A 22,536-nucleotide genomic window follows, 5' to 3' on the forward strand; every position below is an offset into this window, starting at 1 on the left:
GCGATCGCGAATCTGGAAAGTGAAAGTGAAACTAAAAATCTATCATGCATTCAAAAGCAGTTTCAATGCCAGGCGTAATCCCTGATGCCCACAATTTTATATACAATTACCCATTGATAAAACTGTGAAAGAAAGTATTGAAATATATATTTTATAATATGTATTTATTCCTTTTAAGGAGTTCCGTAGTACACGAGTGTACTTTGTACATGCGCATGGAAGTTATTCAACAGTAATCAGTTTTTCCACATGGTGACAACACTGTTCCGGACCACTGTTTCACAGGTGAAAACGAAACTAAAGAGACGGACATCAAAATAGCTGAGACTGCAACAACAGACGCTCACACTGACAAGCGCTTGTGAGCGAGAGGGTATGAGACAGTTCAGCTTTTCTTTAAAAGAGTTAAAAAATATTTATCATCAGTCATGACTTAACTAGAGGTCGACCGATATGGGTTGTTCTCTGGCCGATGCCGATATTTAGAAATCAGGCCAGCCGATGGCCAATATATGATGCCGATTGTTTGGGCCGATATGTTTGGCCGATTTTCTTTTTCTTTTTTTCCCCTTCATCTCAGGGATGTTAATTTTTTTTTCCAGTAATTTATCAAAATATTTAAAAAGGTTTGCTACATGGTTAAAATATGCTGAGAGTATAAAAAATGTGTTTTTTAGAGAGAGAGAGAAAAGTCATGTATAAGTCGCATTTTATTATTTCATTCAGAAATAGGCCTAATGTCGACGCGAAATGTTGACAAACATTATAATAAACACTGTAAACATAGCTAGGCTATTTTAGTTCCCCTCACTCCACAACAAATTCTTTCAATTAACAGTATTTAGAAAAGAACAAGAATTAAAAATATAAGAAGCTAGCTATAAACGACAAGCCAAAACAAATTCATTTAGGCTAAAACGAAACTGAAACCAACGCTGGGTCTCTCATTCGACAAAATCAAATGTTTCCGTATTCACAATGTATTTGAATGCCAAAATATTATTTATTATGTACAGGTGCATCTGAATAAATTAGAATGTTGTGAAAAAATTCTTTTTTTTTTCTTGTAAGGTATTTCAAAAAGTGAAACTTTCATATATTTTAGATTCATTGCCTGACCCCCATAGAGAATCTATGGAGTATTGTCAAGAGGAATATGAGAGACGCCAGACCCAACAATGCAGATGACCTGAAGGCCGCTATCAAAGCAACCTGGGCTTCCATACCAGCTCAGCAAGTATTGAGTACAAATGAACATACTTTCCAGAAGGCCAACAATTCACTAAAAATGTTTTTTTTTTTTTTATTATTGGTCTTATGAAGTATTCTAATTTGTTGAGATGGAGAATTGGTGGGTTTTTGTTAAATGTGAGGCTAAATCATCACAATTAAAAGAAGCAAAGACTTAAACTACTTCAGTCTGTGTGCAGTGAATTTATTTAATACACGAGTTTCACAATTTGAGTTGAATTACTGAAATAAATGAACTTTTCCACGACATTCTAATTTATTGAGATACACCTGTACTTCACAGAATTACTGAATTTCACAGGAAAGATTTGTTTATTTTTTATAAATAAAGAACTGTATTTCTTTAGTCAATTATTAAAGTATTATATGTTACACGGGCTGATTTATTCATTTTTAAGTATTTTTGGGATTTTAAGAACAAGTAGAAAATGTGCTGAATGTTTCATTTCATCCAAGTGAAATTAGCAAACAGTTAGACTTAATTTACATTCGTTTTAAACACGGAGCCAGGCGCGAGTTGACATAGGTTGCGCGCATGCGTCAGGCCTAGACCATATTGCCAGATGCTCGTGAGAGACTTGCGGAGCAGAACCGGACGCGAGACCGCGAGTATAAAAGAGCATTACGAGACAGGCTGCGTGTGCGGCTTGTCCGTGAGACGCGGGAGACGTGCAGCGTGGGGCAGAGCGGAGCGAGTGTGAGAAGCATTCAGAGACACGGGCTGCGTGCGGTCTTCTGAATTCTTCTCTCTTCAAAAAGTTAGTAGGCAGAGGGGGACATCACAGGGTTATCCTTTGTGCCAGTGGAATGGCAATCTGTTGCTTGCAGACGCGCCTGTATATTAATCGGCCTAACTTGCATCACAGTCGTGCCGATGCAGATTAATTAAAAAATTCAAAAAATTGGCCAATCAATCGGTCGACCTCTAGACTTAACAGGGAGAAAAAAGGACAGACACTGAATATGGTTGAAGCTTTCTAGAGTGCGTGCGCCGGCCGGCCGCGTTTGCGTACAACTTCAAATGGAGTATACTTTGAAACGCTGCACGTAACGTTAGGCCTTTAACATCATGATGTCTATCAGCCATCTTAACTTCCGGTAGACATCCAAATAGAATCAGTAACAACAGCCAGAGTAGATTATTTTTTGATAACAAGCTAAATATGTTTGCTGAGTAAATCAGACAGCCTGAGATGCAGCGATAAATACTTTATTTACCTTTATAGCAGGAGAAGTAGAGGTTTCCCCAGAAACGGCTGTTGGGCTGTACATTACACAAAGCAGCGCTGAGCTAACAAACGCTGCTTTATCAGGCATATAACATGCAAGATGACATGAAAATGACATCGAACATTTTCTAAAGACAATCTTCCCTCAGAAATACAGTGATATAAAAACACCCGCGCCTCATTTTGATTTTTAAACGTGCATTACGTGCTCATGTTTATTCAACGAAGCCTTTTGGAAAATCGGTCAGTTTTGATATCATGGCGAGTCGCCACAAATAAATAAATGCATGTGAAACATCCCACAGCACAATAACCTGAGCCCAACTTCATTACTCATCACTTTAACTTTAATTGCGTTTGTAGCCGGCGCCACTAACCAGACCGATAAACAAACACAGACCGGAAGTTAACTTCGGGCCAGGAAGAAGTTTGTTTTGACATCAATCAATGGCCTCTATTGTGTATCGGAAAATATCATCTCAGACAAATGCACATGTAGATCAAACTTTTTTCAGGAATTATAAGAAATGATACGCATGTCACTGCCATATTTTTATTGCTAGTTTGGTTTTTTTAAAGAGGGCATTCAAAGAAATGCAGACAGTGGAAACTAATAAAAGTTTGGGAGTCTGTAAGAACATTTTGAATAAAGTTTCTTATGCACATCAAGGCTGCGTTTAGTAAAATAAATCCAGTAAATACAACAGTACAATGAGAAATATTAAAATTTTCAAATAGCAGTCTTCTATTTTAATTAGTGCTGTCAATCGATTAAAATATATTTTTCTAAAATTGATCGCGATTAATCCCACCTAACATTAAAGTTTTTAATACTTTTATATTGCAATAATTTCACAATCAATCTTCAAATGTACAACGTACAAACAACAAAGACAGTATATTTTTTAATAATTCTTTAATGGCATCTTTTTTATGATTGAAAGCCAGCATCACTGATATCAATACTACTGATGTTTCCATAAAATTGTTTTTCCCGTGAACATTTAACCATTGACTGTAGCCATTCAGCATTACAGTATAATTGAGAGCTATCAATTTTAACATTTATTAGACTTAACTTCTAATTTAAGTGAACTTAAAACAATCTTTACACGAACCCATTATAATAAATGACATATTTACCTACCTGTGTCCTTCAGCAGAAATATACAGAAAATGAATAGTTCCCAAACACTAAATTCTAAATTGAATATAGATGAACCCCTTAAAGCTATAAAAGTTACTGATTTCCTCTTTTTTTCTTTTGTTCTTGGATTAATAGACATCACAGCAGCTGGTTATTTGCCTGCTATTGCTTTAAAAGCTACTGCTGCTGAACGGGACGCGGATCTGACATGCATCTTATTTTCTCACAAATCTCTTTACCTTTTCTGACCCATTTCAGGTCTTAAAGTCTCTACTAATGAGCGGACGAGTTGAATTGGGTGTTTTGATGAGGGAGACAGTGCTGGGGTGCCTCAGGACAGTTTTTAAAACCATTTCAGAGACATGTTCTTAAATGTGACGCATATATAACATATTGCATGCATGCACACAGTTTTAAGGCAGCTTTAATCGCCGTTTTGGTAACTTCATGCCTTAACTGACGGCATAACTACAACATTGCATGCGCATAGTTTTCTTTTCTTTGATATGAAATGATACAAGCTATAGCGCGCGCAGGCACAGTATCCTTTCCGCGCTTATTTGACTCGCGCCTGGCGCAGAGGCGACGTTCGAGCGCGCGTCTGAAACGTCTCCCGTTTGATGTGGTCATAAAGACGTTCTGCATCTAAATAAATGCAATCCTTTTCAAGAAAAAAGTGACAGAGGCAGCAGTTGTGAATGGGGTGGCCAACCCTAGCCCCGCCCCTGCGTTAAATATTTGTTGCGAGTTAATCTGAAAAGATTAATCGCCTGCGTTAACGCGCTAATTTTGACACCACTAATTTTTATGTATATTTTTAAGTGCAATTAATTCCTTTGACTTTTCAGCAGCCATTACTCCAGTCTTCAGTGTCACATGATCCTTCAGAATCATTGTAATATCATATTACTAAAATTATGAAGAAATATGCGTGGCTGCTAAAGAAACATTTCTCATTATTTTCAGTTTTGAAAACTGAATTGATGCCCAATCATGTAAAAACAATCCATTTTTGTTAAAATGTAAGCGTTTACTGTCACTTTAGAACAAAACATTTATCTAAATGACCCAAAACTGTTGAACGGTAGTGCATATTAAATAAAAAATGAAAATATTTAACATGAAATATCTTTAAATATTTATTACACACACACACACACGTATATGTACATATTTATTTTTTACATAATATTGAAGATAAATTTTAAGGGGTCACCGAATGCAAAATTCACTTTTCAAGTTGTTTGAACAAATGTGAGTTGGAAGTGTGTGTACACACATACATCCTATAATGATAAAAATCCACCCAGAGGTTTTTTTAAAATCCCCTCTCTCAAATCAGGCTGTTCTGAGATTATTGTCAGAATGACATAGTTCTGTACAGACCGCTCCCGCGATAGTTGATTGACAAGACCGTCTTACCTTAGACCCGCCCTAAGTGAGTGTCCGCTATTGAGTCGACTCTGGTGCAGGGGAAGACAAGATGCCTCCGATTGAGGTGTTTTGTCGGATGTAATAATGAATATAGCGGTCGTCATTTACTCCCTACATCTGAATCATTCGTGATCCAGCCTCATATACAGAAGAAGTGAGTATAAGGGGTTTTTTAATGAATCTTTGGCAAATCGCCTTTCTTAGGGGGCAGTAGTGGCCTAATGGATAGAGTAGGACTTGTAACCCGAAGGTCGTGGGTTCGAGTCTCAGGTACGGCAGGGATTGTAGGTGGGGGAGTGAATAACCAACACTCTCTCCACCCTCAATACCACGACTGAGTAGAGACCCTTGAGCAAGGCACCAAACCCCAAATGCTCCCCGGGCACCGCAACATTGGCTGCCCACTGCTCCGGGTGTATGTTCACTACTGTGTGTACACTTGGATGGGTTAAATGCAGAGCACAAATTCCGAGTATGGGTCACCATACTTGGCCACACACACCACTTCCCCCTAATAATATACTAGTTAGCCAGTTTCGCGGCTAAAGTAAACAGTACTACTCGTCACTCCACGGAAGAGAGGGGCAGGGTGAGCAGAGCTCATTAGCATTTAAAGCAGCATGGACTATAATGGCTTGCTTAAAAAGTTTAATGAGTTTAAAAAGGTTTTTTTGGCAGTCAATGGGACAGTCAAAAGCCTACCGTTTTCATCCAAAATATCTTAAATTGTGTTCCGAAGACGAATTAAACTTTTACAGGTTTGGAATGACATGGGGGTAAGTGATTAATGACAAAATTTTCATTTTGGGGTGGAGTAACCCTTTAATCTTAACCAACAAAGCTGATGTGGTCTATTCCTAATGATTGAGTGAACATGTGATATTTCTAGCATAAGGCTAAACAAATATCTTTTACAGAAGTCACACACACCTCTGTAAATAAATGATGCAATTCATAAGGAATACTTCAATATGTCAACAGTCAAAGATGAACTAATGAGCAAGCCCTGATAGTTCGAACAATACAAACCAGACCCTAAAATGCATGACTCTAAAATGCAAATCAAGCCAATACCAAGCCTCAACATTCATAACTGTATCCAATTCAACAAGTCAAAAGACAAACCAAACATGCCTGATATGACCCTCATTTTCACCAAAACGGACACAAACAACATGATATCAGAGTGTCAGACTATCTCAGGTTATATGCTCATCAGTCTACAAAATCCACTGGTTCTCACACATAAGCATATGTGACCAGGGAGTGGTGAGAGCCGAGAGGCTTGTTTTCAGAGTGTCCTAGGACACAATGGACCAGTCTGTCTGCATAGCACTCTTTGTCAGACTGGTTATGCGATCACTATATCAACAAGCACATTCAAACAACTAGCATTTTGCCGAGTTGTAACCTACACTGTACACTAAGGAAGCGCATGACAATAATTCCTTTTGTGCAGTGTTGGATGAGCCACAGAAACTTGCTATATGCTATACTACACCATACTGACCTCAGCACCATACTGATGGATGACCTGTGCTTACACACATTCTTCAAAAATAGTCATGAAAAATTCTGAGGTCTTATGACTTAAACATTATGTGCTGTCAAGCAGTGATGTGTCAGTTGAAAGCATTAATCAGCTGTAAGATAGACCGGGCAAATAATACTTTTATCACATTTTAGATATGCATACATTTAATTTATTTGAAAAATATCTAGGGATGCACGATATATCGGCATCGGCCGATATATATTAATTTTTCTGTTATCGAACCGATAAGAAATTTTGGCCAATATATTAAAGCCGATAAATAATGCATTATTTCCTGCAGAGGCACTTCAGATGCGCACTGTTCTCCATGATTGTTTTTAATTGCTTGAAATATTATTGAAATCACTTCAAAAAGGAAAATATAGTGAAGTGCAACATGTGCAGGTCAAGTCTGTCATGTTATAATAAGAACATTTCAGTTAAATAATTAATGGAGTCTTTGCGCGCCCATGTTTTAGCGCGTTGTTATGGGAAGAGCGCATCCACAAGTCCATCAGTGATTTAGCTCAGCGCATGCAGCTCAAACAACAGCGCACAACATTAATAACTATATGATTGGGACTATCATGTATAAAATATTATAATGAGAACATATTATAAAACGCTGTGAATTCTTTGGTTTAATCTGTCGTGTTTAAGCGCGTTGTTGCGGGAAGAGCGCATCCACAACAGAAGTTACACATTCTGGTTAGCACGTAACTTAGTTCGAGTTCACTTGTGCACTTGCGTCTTTTTGCACATATAAGTTGTAATATTATGTTTAAGTCGTATAAATAGCTGATTAATCTAATATATAATGCATTTCCTTGAGTTAAAATAAGCTGCCAACAAAGCGCTTCAGTTAACCAGTGTTCATTCAGCTCTTCAGTTACAGTGCAAGCAGCTCGAACAGCAATGCACATCATTAATAACAATGATTGGGACTACCATATATAATATTATAATAAGAACACTATTATAATAAAACGTTGTGAATTCTTTGGCTTAATTTGTCGTGTTTCTTGGCTCTTCCTGCAACAGCGCGTCACATCTTATTAGCGCATAACTTGGTTCAAGATCACGTGTGCATTTGCGTCTTTTTATGCATATACAAGTTATAATATTATGTTTATGTTGTATAAATAATAAGCGCTACAGTTTACCGGTGTTCATTCAGCTTTTCAGCAGCGCAGTCAGCTAAAACTGCATGCTGCTATTTTAAACAGTGGCATTAATTTAAGATACTTCTTTTTCAAAAACATTGATATATTAATAATAATAACCACCACTTTTATTTTTATCTTAGTATTTTCATCAACAATAAGGTTTAATTAAAATAATTTAATTGTCGGTGTGGAGGCTATTCCGTTTAATTTATCCATGGCACATGACTTTTTTTTTTTTCTCTCATGTATGTTGTCCAGTGACTTGTTTGCATTATTTAAGCATTGTTTTATTTATTTGTAAGGCTGCTTTATGTTTGATTTATGTTGAAGTGTTTAATGCTTTTAATGGTGAGACTTTTTTTGTAATCAGGCTCAAAAATTATATAAAAATTTGGATTTCGATTTATCAGCCAACATATCGGTTATCAGCTTTCATTTATAAAGAATTATCGGTTATCGGTATCGGCCAAAATATCGGTGCATCCGTAAAAATATCAGTGACTTTACGTTCTTTTTGCCTGTTAAACAATTGCAGACTCTAAACAAAATGATCTGATGCAGTTTAAAATGCCGGAAACATCACTTTTTAGGTTTGCACCCCACAACACATCAGCTATTTACTGATAGTAGTCAGGTCAAGAATATGCTGTACACTAGAGGTGGAATGGTTCACGAAAAAAAAAAAAGAAAATCAAACCGTACGGTTCTCTACACATGGTTCGTCAAAAAAAAATCTGACAACACATCTATAATATGGTTTGTTATAAATAACACGTAAATCAAGCAGGGTTCGACTAATGTATGTTTCTGTTAATGGATGCACATTCTGGCTTCCCAGTACATTACAACAACAGCGATGAAAAAAAAAAAAATGGAAAAAAAAAGTGGACAAACCATTCACTCATTCAATGCCATATGCAATCCAGTGCCGTATGCTGGAACATGAGCAGTCATTTATTCTGTCATCACCCGGTGCTGATAGCGCGCGCATAGGTGAGACCTGAACAGCACACGTTGATATCCGTGTTTAAACTAAACTCATGTAAGCTTTGCCAGTTTAAACCAGTTTAAAATCTTTTTTTACAGTCTATGGTTTAAACATTTAAGAGCCAGAGAATGTGAGCTCGTGCGCGCCATGAGAAGATTTGTGTTTGCACTCATCAGAACGCACGCAAATATTAAACTCTCTCTGAAGTATTGTGTTTGAATAGACAAATTCACACAAAAATTATGTCAAAATGCCCATCTTGGTGAGTATCGTATAGCAGACATAGCCGGCTGAACGTACAGTATCAGTGCATTATCTTAAAGTGACAGCACTTTCTTAATATTAATCAAACAACAACAACAAAGAAATCACTCACTGCTCTTGATTGAATCGCTTTTGTAACTTTAATAAAGATTAATCTTTAATTTATACAGCCAAATATGCAATGCTGTTTTACATTTGATTATTCAATTTCTGTAACTAAAAACTAATGCTATAGACCTACCTAAAAACAAAACTGAAAATCACTGATTATTTTATTTGTATCTTTACTCTATTGTATTTTTATTTGTGCTGTTGCTTGTAGTTAGACAGATTATTCTTATTTTCTTTATTTTTATTTGACAGTACCGAATCGTACCGAAACCGTGACTATAAAGGCCTTTTAAAGCGCGATGCGAAAAAGCGAGGCGAACCGCCGACGAACGTTGCTTACACACCGAGCGCAAAACGAATGTTCGCCTTCTGCTAATTCAAGCCTGCACACTAGAGGGCGCCGACCAATGATGTATTTTTCCTCAGATGTGTGTCTCGTATATGGATTTAACATCTAAATTAAGATAAAGTTTGGTTCTACACCAGAAACACAAACTATCTATAATGCTTACAAGAATAGGCTCCATCCTAAAATATAATTAGAAGTACAATTAGCATCAAGCTACATTTGAAAATGTATTTAATTATTAATGCTTACCCACTTTAAACCATCATCGAGTGCTTGTAATAACTTCCGATTGTGATTTAAAGTTGATTTTGATTCTATAATAAGCAGACACATGCATTCTTTGTATGTTTAATAACGCTACACTGCTAATATTTGTCAAAAACATCCTTTATTGCTATAATAAATACCATGAGCTGCATACAAAACACATACAGAAAATATATCGTCATAATCATGTCTATTTGCTTTCATATTTCATGTGTAGAAAAATATTTCACTCGATTTTTTTTTTTTTTTTTTTTAAATATGGAAGATCTATAGAGAGTGAACACTCTGACTCATAACACTCGCGCACGTGGAAGAAAACGGACTGTGCTCTACAGATCACATGATTAAGTGGAGAATTATTAGAAATGTTATTCTGTATGAAGAACATGCGAGAATAAATCTGTTCTCAAATACCAACGATAACAAGAACTCAACATCCACTCTCTTATCCGGGATACTCTTCTTCGTTGTTTGTTTACACTGCTTATCGAAACAGCGCCACCATTCTCACACTTTTGTGCAACAGTAGCTGCTCCGATCACGTGATCCTAACTGAAATCTTATTGGACTGCCCGTGTTTTGGCTTTGCAAAACTGAATATATTCGTCGGACTGGACGGAAAAAAAAAAACATTTGCATTTTCGGTGCGTGAATGTTCACGGTCTATGTGGAAGCATCCATAGGAAGCTGTTGTTTTATTGGTTTTTTTATTCGAAATTCGTTTTGCTTTTTCGCGCTCAGTGTGGAAAGGCCTTAAAGGTCCCATTGCATTAAAATTTCACTTTATGAGGTTTTTTAACATTAATATGAGTTCCCCTAGCCTGCCTATGGTCCCCCAGTGGCTAGAAATGGCGATAGGTGTAAACCGAGCCCTGGGTATCCTGCTTCGCCTTTGAGAAAATGAAAGCTCAGATGGCCCAATCTGGAATCTTCCCTTTATGTCGTCATACGGGGAAAGGTTACCTCCCCTTTCTCTGCTTTGCCCGCCCATAAAAATGAGCTACGACCGTGCGAGGAGAGCGCAATATTTTTTTTTTTTCCTCGAGAGACATCATGGCTTGCAAACGAGTGAAGCATGGCAGTTGCTCAGAGCAACATGAAAAGTCAACAACGTAGCTACATGATAATAACTGTAACAGCGTACATAAACCAACTAAAGTACCGTATCCAGTGTTTCCCACAGGATTTTGTGAGACTTGTGGCAGCAGGTGACGTCACATGTTAATTTGCATATTCATGACGTCATTGCTCAAGTTTGCGTTCAGACGAGTTTTGGCACTTCAGATCTGTTCTACTCTATGAAATGTCACATACTGTATTACAACTGTATGCCCAATAAAGCTGTTAATATTTACATATTTTCTGTTGTCATACAGAAAACAAGTATAAATGGTAAACACGACCCATTAACCAGGAATCACTCTCGCTATACTCCTTAAATCCTGATTTATAACCTCGACGTCGTCTGATAAAATCAATATACATCTAACTTGCACTAAAAAGTGACTATACGCGGTGGTTTTGGCTATATTACTGTTTTGTTTCATTCAGCGCACTGCCTGCATCTGAGTAACAAACTATGCGCATATTAACAGACGAATTATGTTGATATTTAAAACTCCAAACAGTCAGTAAGCGACAGGTGCTTGGAAACGCTGTTTTGTAAATGATTTATTGACGATTTTGCTGTGTTACGGCTAGGGCTGGGTATCGAGTTCGATACTTTTTAGGCACCGACCGAATTGCCTCGATACCACAGAGTATCGAAAAACGTCTTGTCGTTCGGTACCAAATTTCGATACCTAAGGGTTTAATCTCATCAGCGTCAGTGAGCCAATAAGCCTGACTAGAAGTGACGCGGTGCTGATTGATCAGTGTTTGACATCCGCGAGAGCGATTCGAAAGCGTACGGAGCAGTCTGCTCTCTATATCGCGCAGTTTCGCTTACTTGACACAGACTGAAGCTCGCGTGAAGTTTCAGCGTCTGCCGTCTCACTAAATGAGGACATAAACACATGAACAACAGCTCCAGAACTGCTCTGAGTCACTTCATGAGCATTTTACCGTTTGATTTGAGTAAAACTTGCGTCATATCATATACACACAGAACTGTAAAGGTATTCCCGGAAACCCGTCAAAATAAAAGTTCGGATTAACTTGGAAGACACTGCGGCAGAAATATATTAATATTGTTCAGCAGTGTACATACTGCTACTACTAGTCTACTATTAAAATTATTAAAACTCTTATTTTTTAATGAATGATCACACAACATTTCTTCCATGTTTTAATTTTAATAGTAACATTTTGTTTGCCAAAATAAATAAAGTTTTATTTTCAATAATTTAAAAGAAAAATGAAATTAATGTTTTATGCCTTCATTTGAAAACCAGATACAGAACACAATTTCTGAGGAAAAAGAAAACATTTTATAAGGCTGTTTTAAGAATAAATTTGAAAAAACTAGGTAGTTTTTATGCATTCAAATAATTAGACATACTACAACATAGAATTTAATAGCAATAAAACATTGTTAAAGAAAATAAAACATCCACTTATGAAAGTGGATAAAGATTTTAAATTTCTTGAAGTCTTTAACATCCTAGAATAAATGAATAGAAATGATGATTCTGTCTGAGCTATGCGTTTTAAAACGAGCACGCACTAGTGTAAACTGAAAACTATTTGAGCTTTATTAAAATTATTTGTACTGATTTTTTGTGTTGGCTATATCTAGTTTCTTTGTGCAGTGGCTCAGGAGATGAGTCTTTGAGTCTGTATACATGTCAACAAGCTGAAAAAAATAAAACCAAAGTTTTTTTTAGATAATGTAATCTTGTTAAAACTGTTTTCATAAAATTGGTATCGAAAAAAGTATCGTTCAGGAACCGGTATCGAACTCAAGGTATCGGTATCGATATCGAAAATTTTTGAACGATACCCAGCCCTAGTTACGGCCAACTGAATACGCTGCTTCTCTGCCGCTCGCTGCTCAGAACAGACGCCGAGAGAAGCAACACTGCGCCGGGAGAGAGACCTCGCACTCGCGGGGCAGTACTGGAGAGACATCTTCCAACTGAATGATAGCCAAGTTTTTTTTTTTTTTTTTTTTAAAGTCGCTAGGTTTGTTAGTATGTACCCGTTATGGGAAAAAAGCCGCCAAAAGGGTCTGAAAGTTACTAAATATTGTGCTAAAGTCGCGCTTGTGTGTGTGAGACGCGTGAGCTGATGGCAGTGGGCGGTGGATATTGTTGCGGCTTGCCCAGGTAAAGTCTATGTGTGGGAAACACTGACCGTATCCAGACACAATATTTTAAACTAACCATTCGGAGACGTCCTTCTGTAGCCGCTGAGTTGCAACTTCTTCATCCGGGGCTTCTCCATCTGGATCAGATTATGGGTCAAACTGAAAAGCTTGAACGGCTGCGTGTCTACAAGCCATTGCGATACATCCACTGTCAACATTAACGCATGGTACCGTGGCCGCAAGCTGGTTAAGGCCACACACCCACCCTCCACCTTGCCCCGCCTCTCTCCTCCTCATTAGCATTTAAAGCTACAGACACAGAAATGGCACGTCCTAAGGAAAGCTCATTGTGGGACTGGCTCGTAGTGGCTGAAATTCTGCACCAAGGCTGAATTTCGGGAACGACACTTCAGATACAGAACTAGGGACCACTTAGGCCTATATAAAAGCATCCAAAAAGCAGCATGTCATGGGACCTTTAAAACCGTGATACAAACTGAACCGTGAAAAAGTTGAACCGTACTAGAGGCGTGCGATATGACGATTTTTGATCGTCTCCGTTTCTATATACTGTACAACATGGCATACAGCAGTAGAGTTACTCTGACAGGACACTGCACTTATTCGCGATCGCAAAAGTACATTATTTGCATACAAGCCTTGCTGGTTAAATGTTTAATTCACGCGCTGGTCTGACGTGCGCTTTTTCTGAGCGCATACACCTGAAGTACGCACACTAAAATGCCTGTCTAACAGCGCCCGATTACTCAACTAAGTTATCTTTTGCGCTAATACTGTCAAAACATACAAGGTTTACATACAGACTGAGTTGGTTATCTCTAAAATGAAAGTAAATAGTTAAGAGAGAAAGAGATGCGTGCCTGTATATTAGATGCGTGCAGGTCTTAAAGGGACAGGAGACTAAACATGCTGTCGACTGTCATTAAAGCGATCGTTCACCCTAAAATTTAATTTCTGTCATTATTTACTCACTCACATGTTGTCCCAAACTTCTATTAATTTCTTGTGCTGAACCCAACATAAGATATTTTGAAGAATGAGGTTAACCAAACAGTTGCTGGTACACATTGACTTTGATAGCAGGAAAGAAAAATCCAATGGAAGTCACTGTGGACCAGCAACTGTTTGGTTTTCCACCTTCTTCAAAATAGCATTTATGTTCAGCAAAAGAAAAAAACACATTCAGGTTTAAAACAACTTTTGAGTAAATGATGGTATAAAAATAAAACATTATGACAGAATTGGCAGACAGATGACAGAATATTTATTTTTGGGGGAACTATTCATTTAACGTTAACAAAACTCAAAGAGAAAAATCACTCACTATTCTTGACTGAAAAACTTGAATACAGTTGCTTTAGGAATCAGTCTATCTAGTGTTTTATTTTTATATTTGTTCATTCAATTTCATTGAATGCTCCTGCTAAATACACCTATTGTACCTGAAAATAAAGCACTGTTTGTTTTATTTGTATATTATGTGTATTTGTAATGTGTCTCTTTGCTCTTATTTTTTAATAAGAAAGATAAAATAATGACAAAGATTTTTATCTTCGCCCACTTTGGCCTAAATATCTGCCATGTCTTTTGTTTGTTTTTTGTTACCTTGAAAGTCTTTGTCTTTCTAGTTTGGCTGTAATGCTCAGACAACTTGTAAAACCAAAATAGTAAGACCAACATGACAAAGAATCGTGATAAAATCGTCATATTTCTAAAAACAAAATCGTGATATGATATTTTTTCCATAATCGCCCACCCCTAACCCCTACTGTGCATGCTGGGATTCTTACCTCGGTAACGGGCAGCTCCAGCTGCACCGTGTCTTCTGGCTTGGACACAGGGGCCTGGAGAGCCGTGTCCAAAAGAAGGATCCCATTCAAGTCCTTCCTACAGCCGACGGCGTAATCGTCCACAAACAGCACCTTATCCATGGCTGGGAAGTACTGACATCTCACCCGGCCCCCAGGTTTAGCTGTCACAAAACACACAGAGAAGGAGAGAGGGTGATCATTAGTGCTCAGTGCCAATATTTAGATGCTCTGCTACAGGAGAGCTACAAACACGCATGTATGTCAAATAATGCTGCTTACATTCTTTTTATGATAAATGCATCCTATATTTTATTAAATAGTACTTCATAATGAATAAAAACTTTAAAAGAATATATATTTTATATATAAAGAATATATCCATCTATACAAAGAAAATATATATAAAGGAATAAGTCACCCAAGGTCAAGCAAAAATATTTATTAAAAGGTAATTGCACTTTATCAAAAATACAGTAATATTGTGAAATATTATTACAATATGAAATAACTATTTTCTATTTTAATACATTTTAAAATGAAATTTATTCCTACGATGTCTTCAGTGTCACATGATCCTCCAGAAATGTTTCTAATATGTTGATTTGCTAATCAAGAAACATTTCTTCTTATTAGCATTGTTTAAAACATAAGCGCTAACGATTATTTTTGTTAATATTGTTATAGTTTTTTTTTTGTCTGTTTCTTTAAGTAATAAAAAGTTCAGAAGAACATATTTATGTGAAATGAAAATCTTTTGTAACATGATAAATGTCTTCAGTGTAACTCTTAAAAAAAAAATAATAATAACTTACTGAACTCAAACTTTCAACCAGAGAGTACAATTGAAATAGTTTCTTACAAAAAAAATAAATAAATAGATACTGAACTTGTTCTAAGCTACACCCTTGTTTTAACAAATCAGAACTGAAAAACATACATCCAGAACATTCACCAACACCAAACAAAGAAGAGTGAGAAACGCCACTGGCATCAGCATGTCATTCCAAAATGTTATGTTCCTTTATACCCAAGAAGAAAAGCTGAGCATCCTTTAACATGCATGAATGACAGAAAGCTGAATGAAAAATGACTGAAATCTGATGAACAGAAACAACATTTGAAAGCAGATTTTTCAGTAACGATACAATATGCTATAATATGTTACAAGCTATTTTATATTTAAATTTGGTCTATTTTAATGCATTTTAAATCACACTTCTTAACATGAGAACGAAAGAGCAACAGCCACCCTCTAAATCTGCTCCTACGTAGCTGTGTTACACACCCAGGAGGGAAAAAAGGGAAAACCTCTCCAATCAATATTATCCAAACAAGCATGAGTCGACTGTTCTGTGCTCGCAACTCTCATGCCAAGACTCACTGCTAAATAACCTAATTGCAATTTCAAACATACTAATTAGCCGAGCATGATATCTGCAACTCAACACTATTAAACTATCACAAGTCTCCAAATGTAACCCAACCACTAGCTTACTATCTGCACAATGGTACAGACTTCTTGCTGCACACAGGGAATTTTCAATAAAGAATCATATGTGTAACAGTGTCACTGGTGTGAGATCGATCATTCCTTGCATTTCATATGCATCCATGGATAAACAGGTGTGCTTTAACTCAAAAATGGCGAGGGTTACAAAACAGCACATCTCCGCTACTGTAATTCCAACCGCTGCATTGCTGAGGACATGAATGAAGTTAAACTCCTTAAACTGGCCTTTCAGATTAGTCCTGGACTAAATGTAACATTCACAACCTTAAATTTAAATACTTTTAATCTGGCCCTGGAGTTTACCTGGAAAGTGACTTAAAGCTACATTCACAAATGTTCACACACGTTCATTAACACACAATTGACAGAAGACTTTCAAAGACATTTGTCACTGCAGACACCCGTTTCCATTATTTAGTGTCCAGCTGTACTTTCTTCAAAGCATTTAGGCTTGCAGTGTCATCTTATGGCAGTTAATGAGCTAGACGTTTCATAAGAATGACACAAACTAAATTAAATATAAAATATCTACTGAAGTGCAGGGCTGCAGGCTGATGAAATGTCTGAAAGAGTGCCGGTTTAACCCATTTGCTTAGTGAATATTACTGCTTCAGGCAACAACACAACTCCAGTGTAATTATTTTTGCCTTTCATTAAATTATTCCAGACTTTAATAAACAGTATAAAAGATAAAACACTCAAACACAGACTGACAAGGTCAACAATGTACATATTAACAACACCGCCATATGCACTCATTATTCCATTCAAAATGACGTTTAACAGCAAACCGGCACAGAAAGCACCAACCCTTCCTAAACCAAACACACTATCATCAAATTAATTAAAATTAATATAATATTCATACTTAACGCAACCATACAGACAGCTGTCACCTGTCAGGGTTGGCATAAACATGAGCAGTGTTACTGATCCTTAGCAGACAGGCTAGGCTATCGCTAGGCTAACGTTAGCATGATTAGCTAAACCGCTGTCAGCTAATTTAGAGTAAAAGCCAAAAACTGTGTTAAGATGTACTCTATATCACTGACATGTATTGAGATATTGGTTGAATGTCAGTGACACCAAGTACGAGAAAGACACACCAATTCGAGCTGATATTTGCTAATGTTTAGATTCGCTTTAGTACCGCTTTATCCTGATATCGCATCAGATTTTAAATCGAGTCTTGGTTTAGCTTTATTTGATTTATAAAGACAAGGAGTGGAGTAAAATGTAAATAAGCAGTACTGATATGTACATAAACGGTGTGTTTGTAAATAACGTGGCAATGTTTACAGTGATCCGGCAGCACAACAGATCCAGGAGGCCCTAAATAGTGAAGATCATCCAGAGGCCCAAAGACTGAGAGATCACTGTCACAACAACTCTATCAAGAATGAGCGATTATTCTCGCAAACACCTAACGCTATCGGGAGTGATGGACGATCCATCAGGAGCCTGAATAGTAAGGTGTCGATCTTAAAACACTGCTCTATCAGGAGGCCCTGGAGTGAAGGTTCGCTCTCACACAGTCCTTCATATCAGAAATATCGCATAGGGACAGAATATTTTGACACAGTCCTCCACAAGGAGTCCAAACAGAGAAGAGTAATTCCCACAACACTGCACCATCAGAAGATCAAACACTAAGTTATCAGGATCATCTTGACACTCTCCTTCTCCATCACAAGCTATAGGAGGAAAGGATCTCCCATACGTCTCCTCTATGAGGAGGTCCAGCCCAGGATTCTGTATTATCATCCCGGCCGAGTGTTAAATCCATTTGAATCATCCGAACCGAAACTCACCGTGCAGAGCCGAGGCCTGTAAAATAGCCCCGGAGGTGCCGTCGATGACTTTGATGCTGCCCCGGCTGGTGACGGCCAGGATGGCGTTGAGGGCCGGGTGGTAGGACAGACTCCGCAGGCCCTCCTCATCGCAGCGCAGGCAGCCGTCCCTCAGCACGACCCAGTCCGGCGAGCCGGGCGAGGCAGCCGCCGCCGCCGCCATCTTCCTACTATCTTCCCTTCCTGCCTTCCCTCCTCCTTCAGTAGCTCCTCAGTGGACGCGACTCGACGAGAAAACGTTAAAGCTGAATCCCGAAGTACCGCTGCGCTTCCACTGCGGGCTCTAAACCTCCTCCCGATGCCGCAGGAGCAGCGATTCACCATCAGCGGAGAGGAAACCAGCGGTTCCTTCTGCTCACACACTCAGCGTGGAAACGGAACTGGCGTAGTCACCGTGTGATCGCCCGCCGAACCTCAGGGGGCGCTGTCGATAGATAGATAGATAGATAGATAGATAGATAGATAGATAGATAGATAGATAGATAGATAGATAGATAGATAGATAGATAGATAGATAGATAGATAGATAGATAGATAGATAGAAAAGCCGCACATAAAAAAAAGTCACAGCTCTTAAGGTTCTTGTAGTTAAAAAATACTATTATGTCAAACTAATGAATACATTTTATTAAAATCTTTTTGATAAAATTCTGTAACTACACTTACCATGATGCTTGTCAAGAATTTTGTCAGCAAATCTCCAACCACTAGTTTTTTTTAGTGTTTTGATGTCTTGTTTTTAACAGTACATACAACACACTTAATCACTTTTTTGATTGTTTACTGTTACAACTAGTAACCAAACATTTTAATGAATATGAAATTAACAAATAAATCATGCAGTTATTCCCTGTCATTAATGAGATTCACAACAAAAAGTGTAATTACAGTGTCAATAGATTTTAATTTGATTCATGAATATAACAATTTCCAGACTCAATTGTTTTAGCTCAGCTAATATGGTAACATATGTCTGTAGTGTACACATCACCAGGTAGAAAGTTGTTTTCAATTGCATGTTCTACAAATAAAAACTCCTTTCCTTTTTGGCTACATTTACATAAAATACACCACAGCCATAGAAAATGACCAATTCAAGGCACCCATACAAAGCAGACCTTTTTAATCTAAGATGTACTGCCTGCATACTCTCTTTTTCCATGTAGAACTCAAATTAAAAATTAAAACTGATAAGATCAAGAATTCTGTGAATGTATTGGATCAGTCTACAACAACAAAATCTGTCTACCATCAGCTGGGTAACTCGTAGAAGTTTTCACCATCACGTGTGGTGACACATAATTTCTGTTACATGACTATCATGCTTTCTCTAGTCCTTTACAATATAAAGTTCTCTTTTTTTCCTTTTGGGGTTTGTAAATATCATGTAAAACCAGGGCTCCACATTTCGGTGGCAGAGTGATCTCTGCAAACAGGGCTTCCACAGTAAAAGATGCAGCTTTTTATTGTGTACAAAATAAATGGAAGCAGTTAAATACACTAATGTCTGTACACCTCATTCCCCAAAGCATATAGGATTATAAACAGGCTAAAAGAAAAGAAAAAAAAGAACAAGCTAATTCCTTCTCGGTTTTCATGGAACATCCCTGCTGTGTAGCTCTCCACAGTGCTCTTTGTCAATGTCCAAGCAACGAGCCAATCAAAGCCTGTGGTCAATTCAGACTCCAGTATACAGAGACAGGAAGTAGATGTACAAAAGAAAGATTGGATATATGAGAAGGGGTTTCTTTGTTTTGAATTCATCACCGACAAGTAAAGAGGCAGCACTGTACGCAGCCCAGAATACTCCAAAAAGCTGGAAAAGAACATATATATTCATACATACGAATAAATACATATTATATAAATCAATATCATACATAATTTCAGATTCTTAAAAAAAAATCATATTTACCTTTATGAGTGTAGAGACAACTTCAAAACCCCCAATGACCAGGAGAAGTGGAGCTATTACAATGAGTGGGAGCAAAGAATAGCCAATAACCCCAAGTACTTGCCCATAAGACACCTATAAATAAAATTAAAAACCATGAGTGGGCAACCCTTTCAACTCATAAAAATATGCTATCTGATGCTTTACAGAATATAAATACCTCTCCACCCAGTACTCTCGCAAGAAGGAAAATAGTAAGTGATCCAAATATCCAGATTGTAATAATCCAGGAAACAACCTGATTGGTCAAAAAAAGATATGACATATTAAAAAAACATTCCAAATTTGATGCATTTTTGCTTCTGTTTTGACTAACGACATCATGCAAGTGACAAGAAAACTGAAATGAAAAAATTACAAAATAATGAATCTCTCTGCTCTTCATGCCTTCTTGAAAGTCACTTTAAGCATGGTGCTATTAATATAATATTACTACTACTATTCTACCATAATACCATTATATTTATTTTCTTACTAATCACTAAATTAATACTTAATGTTTAATAATGTCTAGGGTTCTCAGTCTATAAAAACTTGCATTAAATTACATACTAAATAATTGCTGAGAAGTAATAAAAAATGCCATCACCCCTTCATTATGGCAGAATGAATATTTAAAAATATTCTAAACATTAAAAAATATTTGATGAATGGACTTTGTGGTTTTAGAAGCACAAATATCATTCATTTTATTTCCATGTTATTGAAGATAACCTTGTCATTAGCCTACAGTCCATGGCAATCTATTTTGCATTTCGATGGTAGTTCTATGTGCACATGCATCTTCTCTATACACATATAATAGTGCTCATGGTCAAGATACAAAGACTCACGTCTCACCCTAAACTGTCCGTAGATGGAGATCATGGAGAAGAGCAGGACAACAGCCAGTGGGCCCCAGAAATCAGGATTGTCCCTCACCACCTGCCTATTAAAACCCAGCGAGGGCATGGGCATCAATACACACCTGATCTTGTAGTAGATGTCCTTTAAATCAATGTCCAACTCCTCCCTGCACAAACACAGACAACCAATAAACACAAACAAAAGCAAATGTGACATCAAGCATCAGAAATCGAGTACCAAAAACTCACAGGAGCGGTTTAGTGTCCTCGGAATCCTCTTCCTCCACCTCCAGCAACCATCCATAGCCTCTCTGTCTCAGGAAGGTGGTGGCGTAGGCGTCCTTGGTGGAATCAGGGCCCATATTTAGTGTGATATCTGGTGCATCGATGGTGCCGCTGAGCTCTGGTGGATAAGAGTTTGTTTTAGATAAATACAGTTCACTAGTGCATCCCAATTGAGTCTACAAAACAACACCCATGTCATGATACATTATGAGGCTTGATCATTCACATACTTGGGGATATTCTCATATTATCGTATGTGAACATCACACACACACACACACGCGCACACACACACACACACACACGCACACACACGCACGCACGCACGCACACACACACACACACACACACACACACACACACAAACAACCAAACAAACACAACCAACTGCATTCCATCAAAAAACAGATTCATATATCAGAGAAGAGAAGTATGGATGCTTTGGGCCTTTAACTACTGTACCTTCAGCGTCCGTCGAGGAGACGAAGGTAAAATCTCCGTTGGTGGGAGAGAACTGCATGGCTGACAGCGATAACAGCTCGGGCTTCACTCACAATCACACACAGCGCCGCCGATCGCGCACCTTCACACCATTGCCACGCTTAACGATTCCTACCGATCAGATTTCGGACAGGACTGCTGGCTCAAAACAGTCATGGAGGAAGCAGGAAGTGCAGAAAAAACACAGACGACACGTCAAATCCTGGAGCGAAGCAGAACGGGGAGGGACGCGCTCCACCCAGCGCCAGAACCGAGCACCGACAACACACGTTCATTGCACCGAGACAGCACCACCCTGTGACCTGTGTCTGAAGAAAAGGGTTATATCATGTATGACATGCCATGCCATTTATTATATATATAACGTTATAACCCAGTCCACCCTCAGATATATGCCTTCCCAAGTCAAATTTATTTGCCTATATTATTTCAATTGACGGAAATTATTGGCATTGTCGTTAAAATGCTACAAATGTGTTAAATATAATGCTTATGTAACGTATACCGGGCTTTTTTTTTTAGTCAGCGTTATTGACAGCACTATTATATTAAATGCCACAGCATGTTATTACACTGCCCTAGAACTGAATAGAAGTTGTGAGAAATGAAAAACACATAGATACATAGACACAATCTCTTCAGTCATATTTCTATAGTTAGTGTACATATGCTCATTCTTATATGCAACACAGTCAGTATATAAAAGAAACATTTAAAAACACATTTAATGTATCGGCTTTTATGACTACTTCCGTCTCTTTTTCAAACTCCA

At 37.7% G+C, this 22,536-nt stretch overlaps 2 protein-coding genes across 4 annotated transcripts in view; both read right to left on the reverse strand.

The window, feature by feature from the left end:
• Positions 1-18,462, reverse strand: part of LOC306886288 (dual E2 ubiquitin-conjugating enzyme/E3 ubiquitin-protein ligase BIRC6-like) — a 115,166-nt gene extending 96,704 nt beyond the window's left edge. For all 3 annotated transcript variants that reach the window (XM_079443269.1, XM_079443268.1, XM_079443267.1), the window contains exons 1-2: positions 18,141-18,462; positions 14,799-14,980 (exon numbers count right to left, since the gene is read on the reverse strand). In XM_079443269.1, the coding sequence (XP_079299395.1) occupies positions 14,799-14,980; positions 18,141-18,342 (384 nt within the window). In that variant the 5' untranslated portion in view covers positions 18,343-18,462. The remainder of the gene's footprint in view (positions 1-14,798; positions 14,981-18,140) is intronic.
• A 324-nt stretch (positions 18,463-18,786) lies between these two features.
• LOC306886123 (protein YIPF4) lies at positions 18,787-21,940 on the reverse strand. The gene is made up of 6 exons (XM_079443010.1): positions 21,726-21,940; positions 21,228-21,381; positions 20,974-21,145; positions 20,294-20,371; positions 20,095-20,208; positions 18,787-19,995 (listed from the first exon to the last, which is right to left on the reverse strand). The coding sequence occupies exons 1-6, from the start codon at positions 21,781-21,783 to the stop codon at positions 19,858-19,860; spliced, it is 714 nt and encodes a 237-aa protein (XP_079299136.1). The 5' UTR covers positions 21,784-21,940; the 3' UTR covers positions 18,787-19,857.
• Positions 21,941-22,536: the final 596 nt, after the last annotated feature.

This window comes from Barbus barbus (assembly GCF_936440315.1).
Source record: "Barbus barbus genome assembly, chromosome: 20".
NCBI classification, from domain to species: Eukaryota; Metazoa; Chordata; class Actinopteri; order Cypriniformes; family Cyprinidae; genus Barbus; species Barbus barbus.

Excerpts from the sequence above, each read along its gene's own strand:
- LOC306886123 (XM_079443010.1), bottom strand. The coding sequence starts at position 21,783 with ATGCAGTTCTCTCCCACCAACGGAGATTTTACCTTCGTCTCCTCGACG. Across the intron at positions 20,372-20,973 it reads CCATCTACGGACAGTTTAGG|GTTGTTTCCTGGATTATTAC; the intron begins GTGAGACGTGAG and ends TTGACCAATCAG. Across the intron at positions 20,209-20,293 it reads CGAGAGTACTGGGTGGAGAG|GTGTCTTATGGGCAAGTACT; the intron begins GTATTTATATTC and ends TTTTATTTATAG.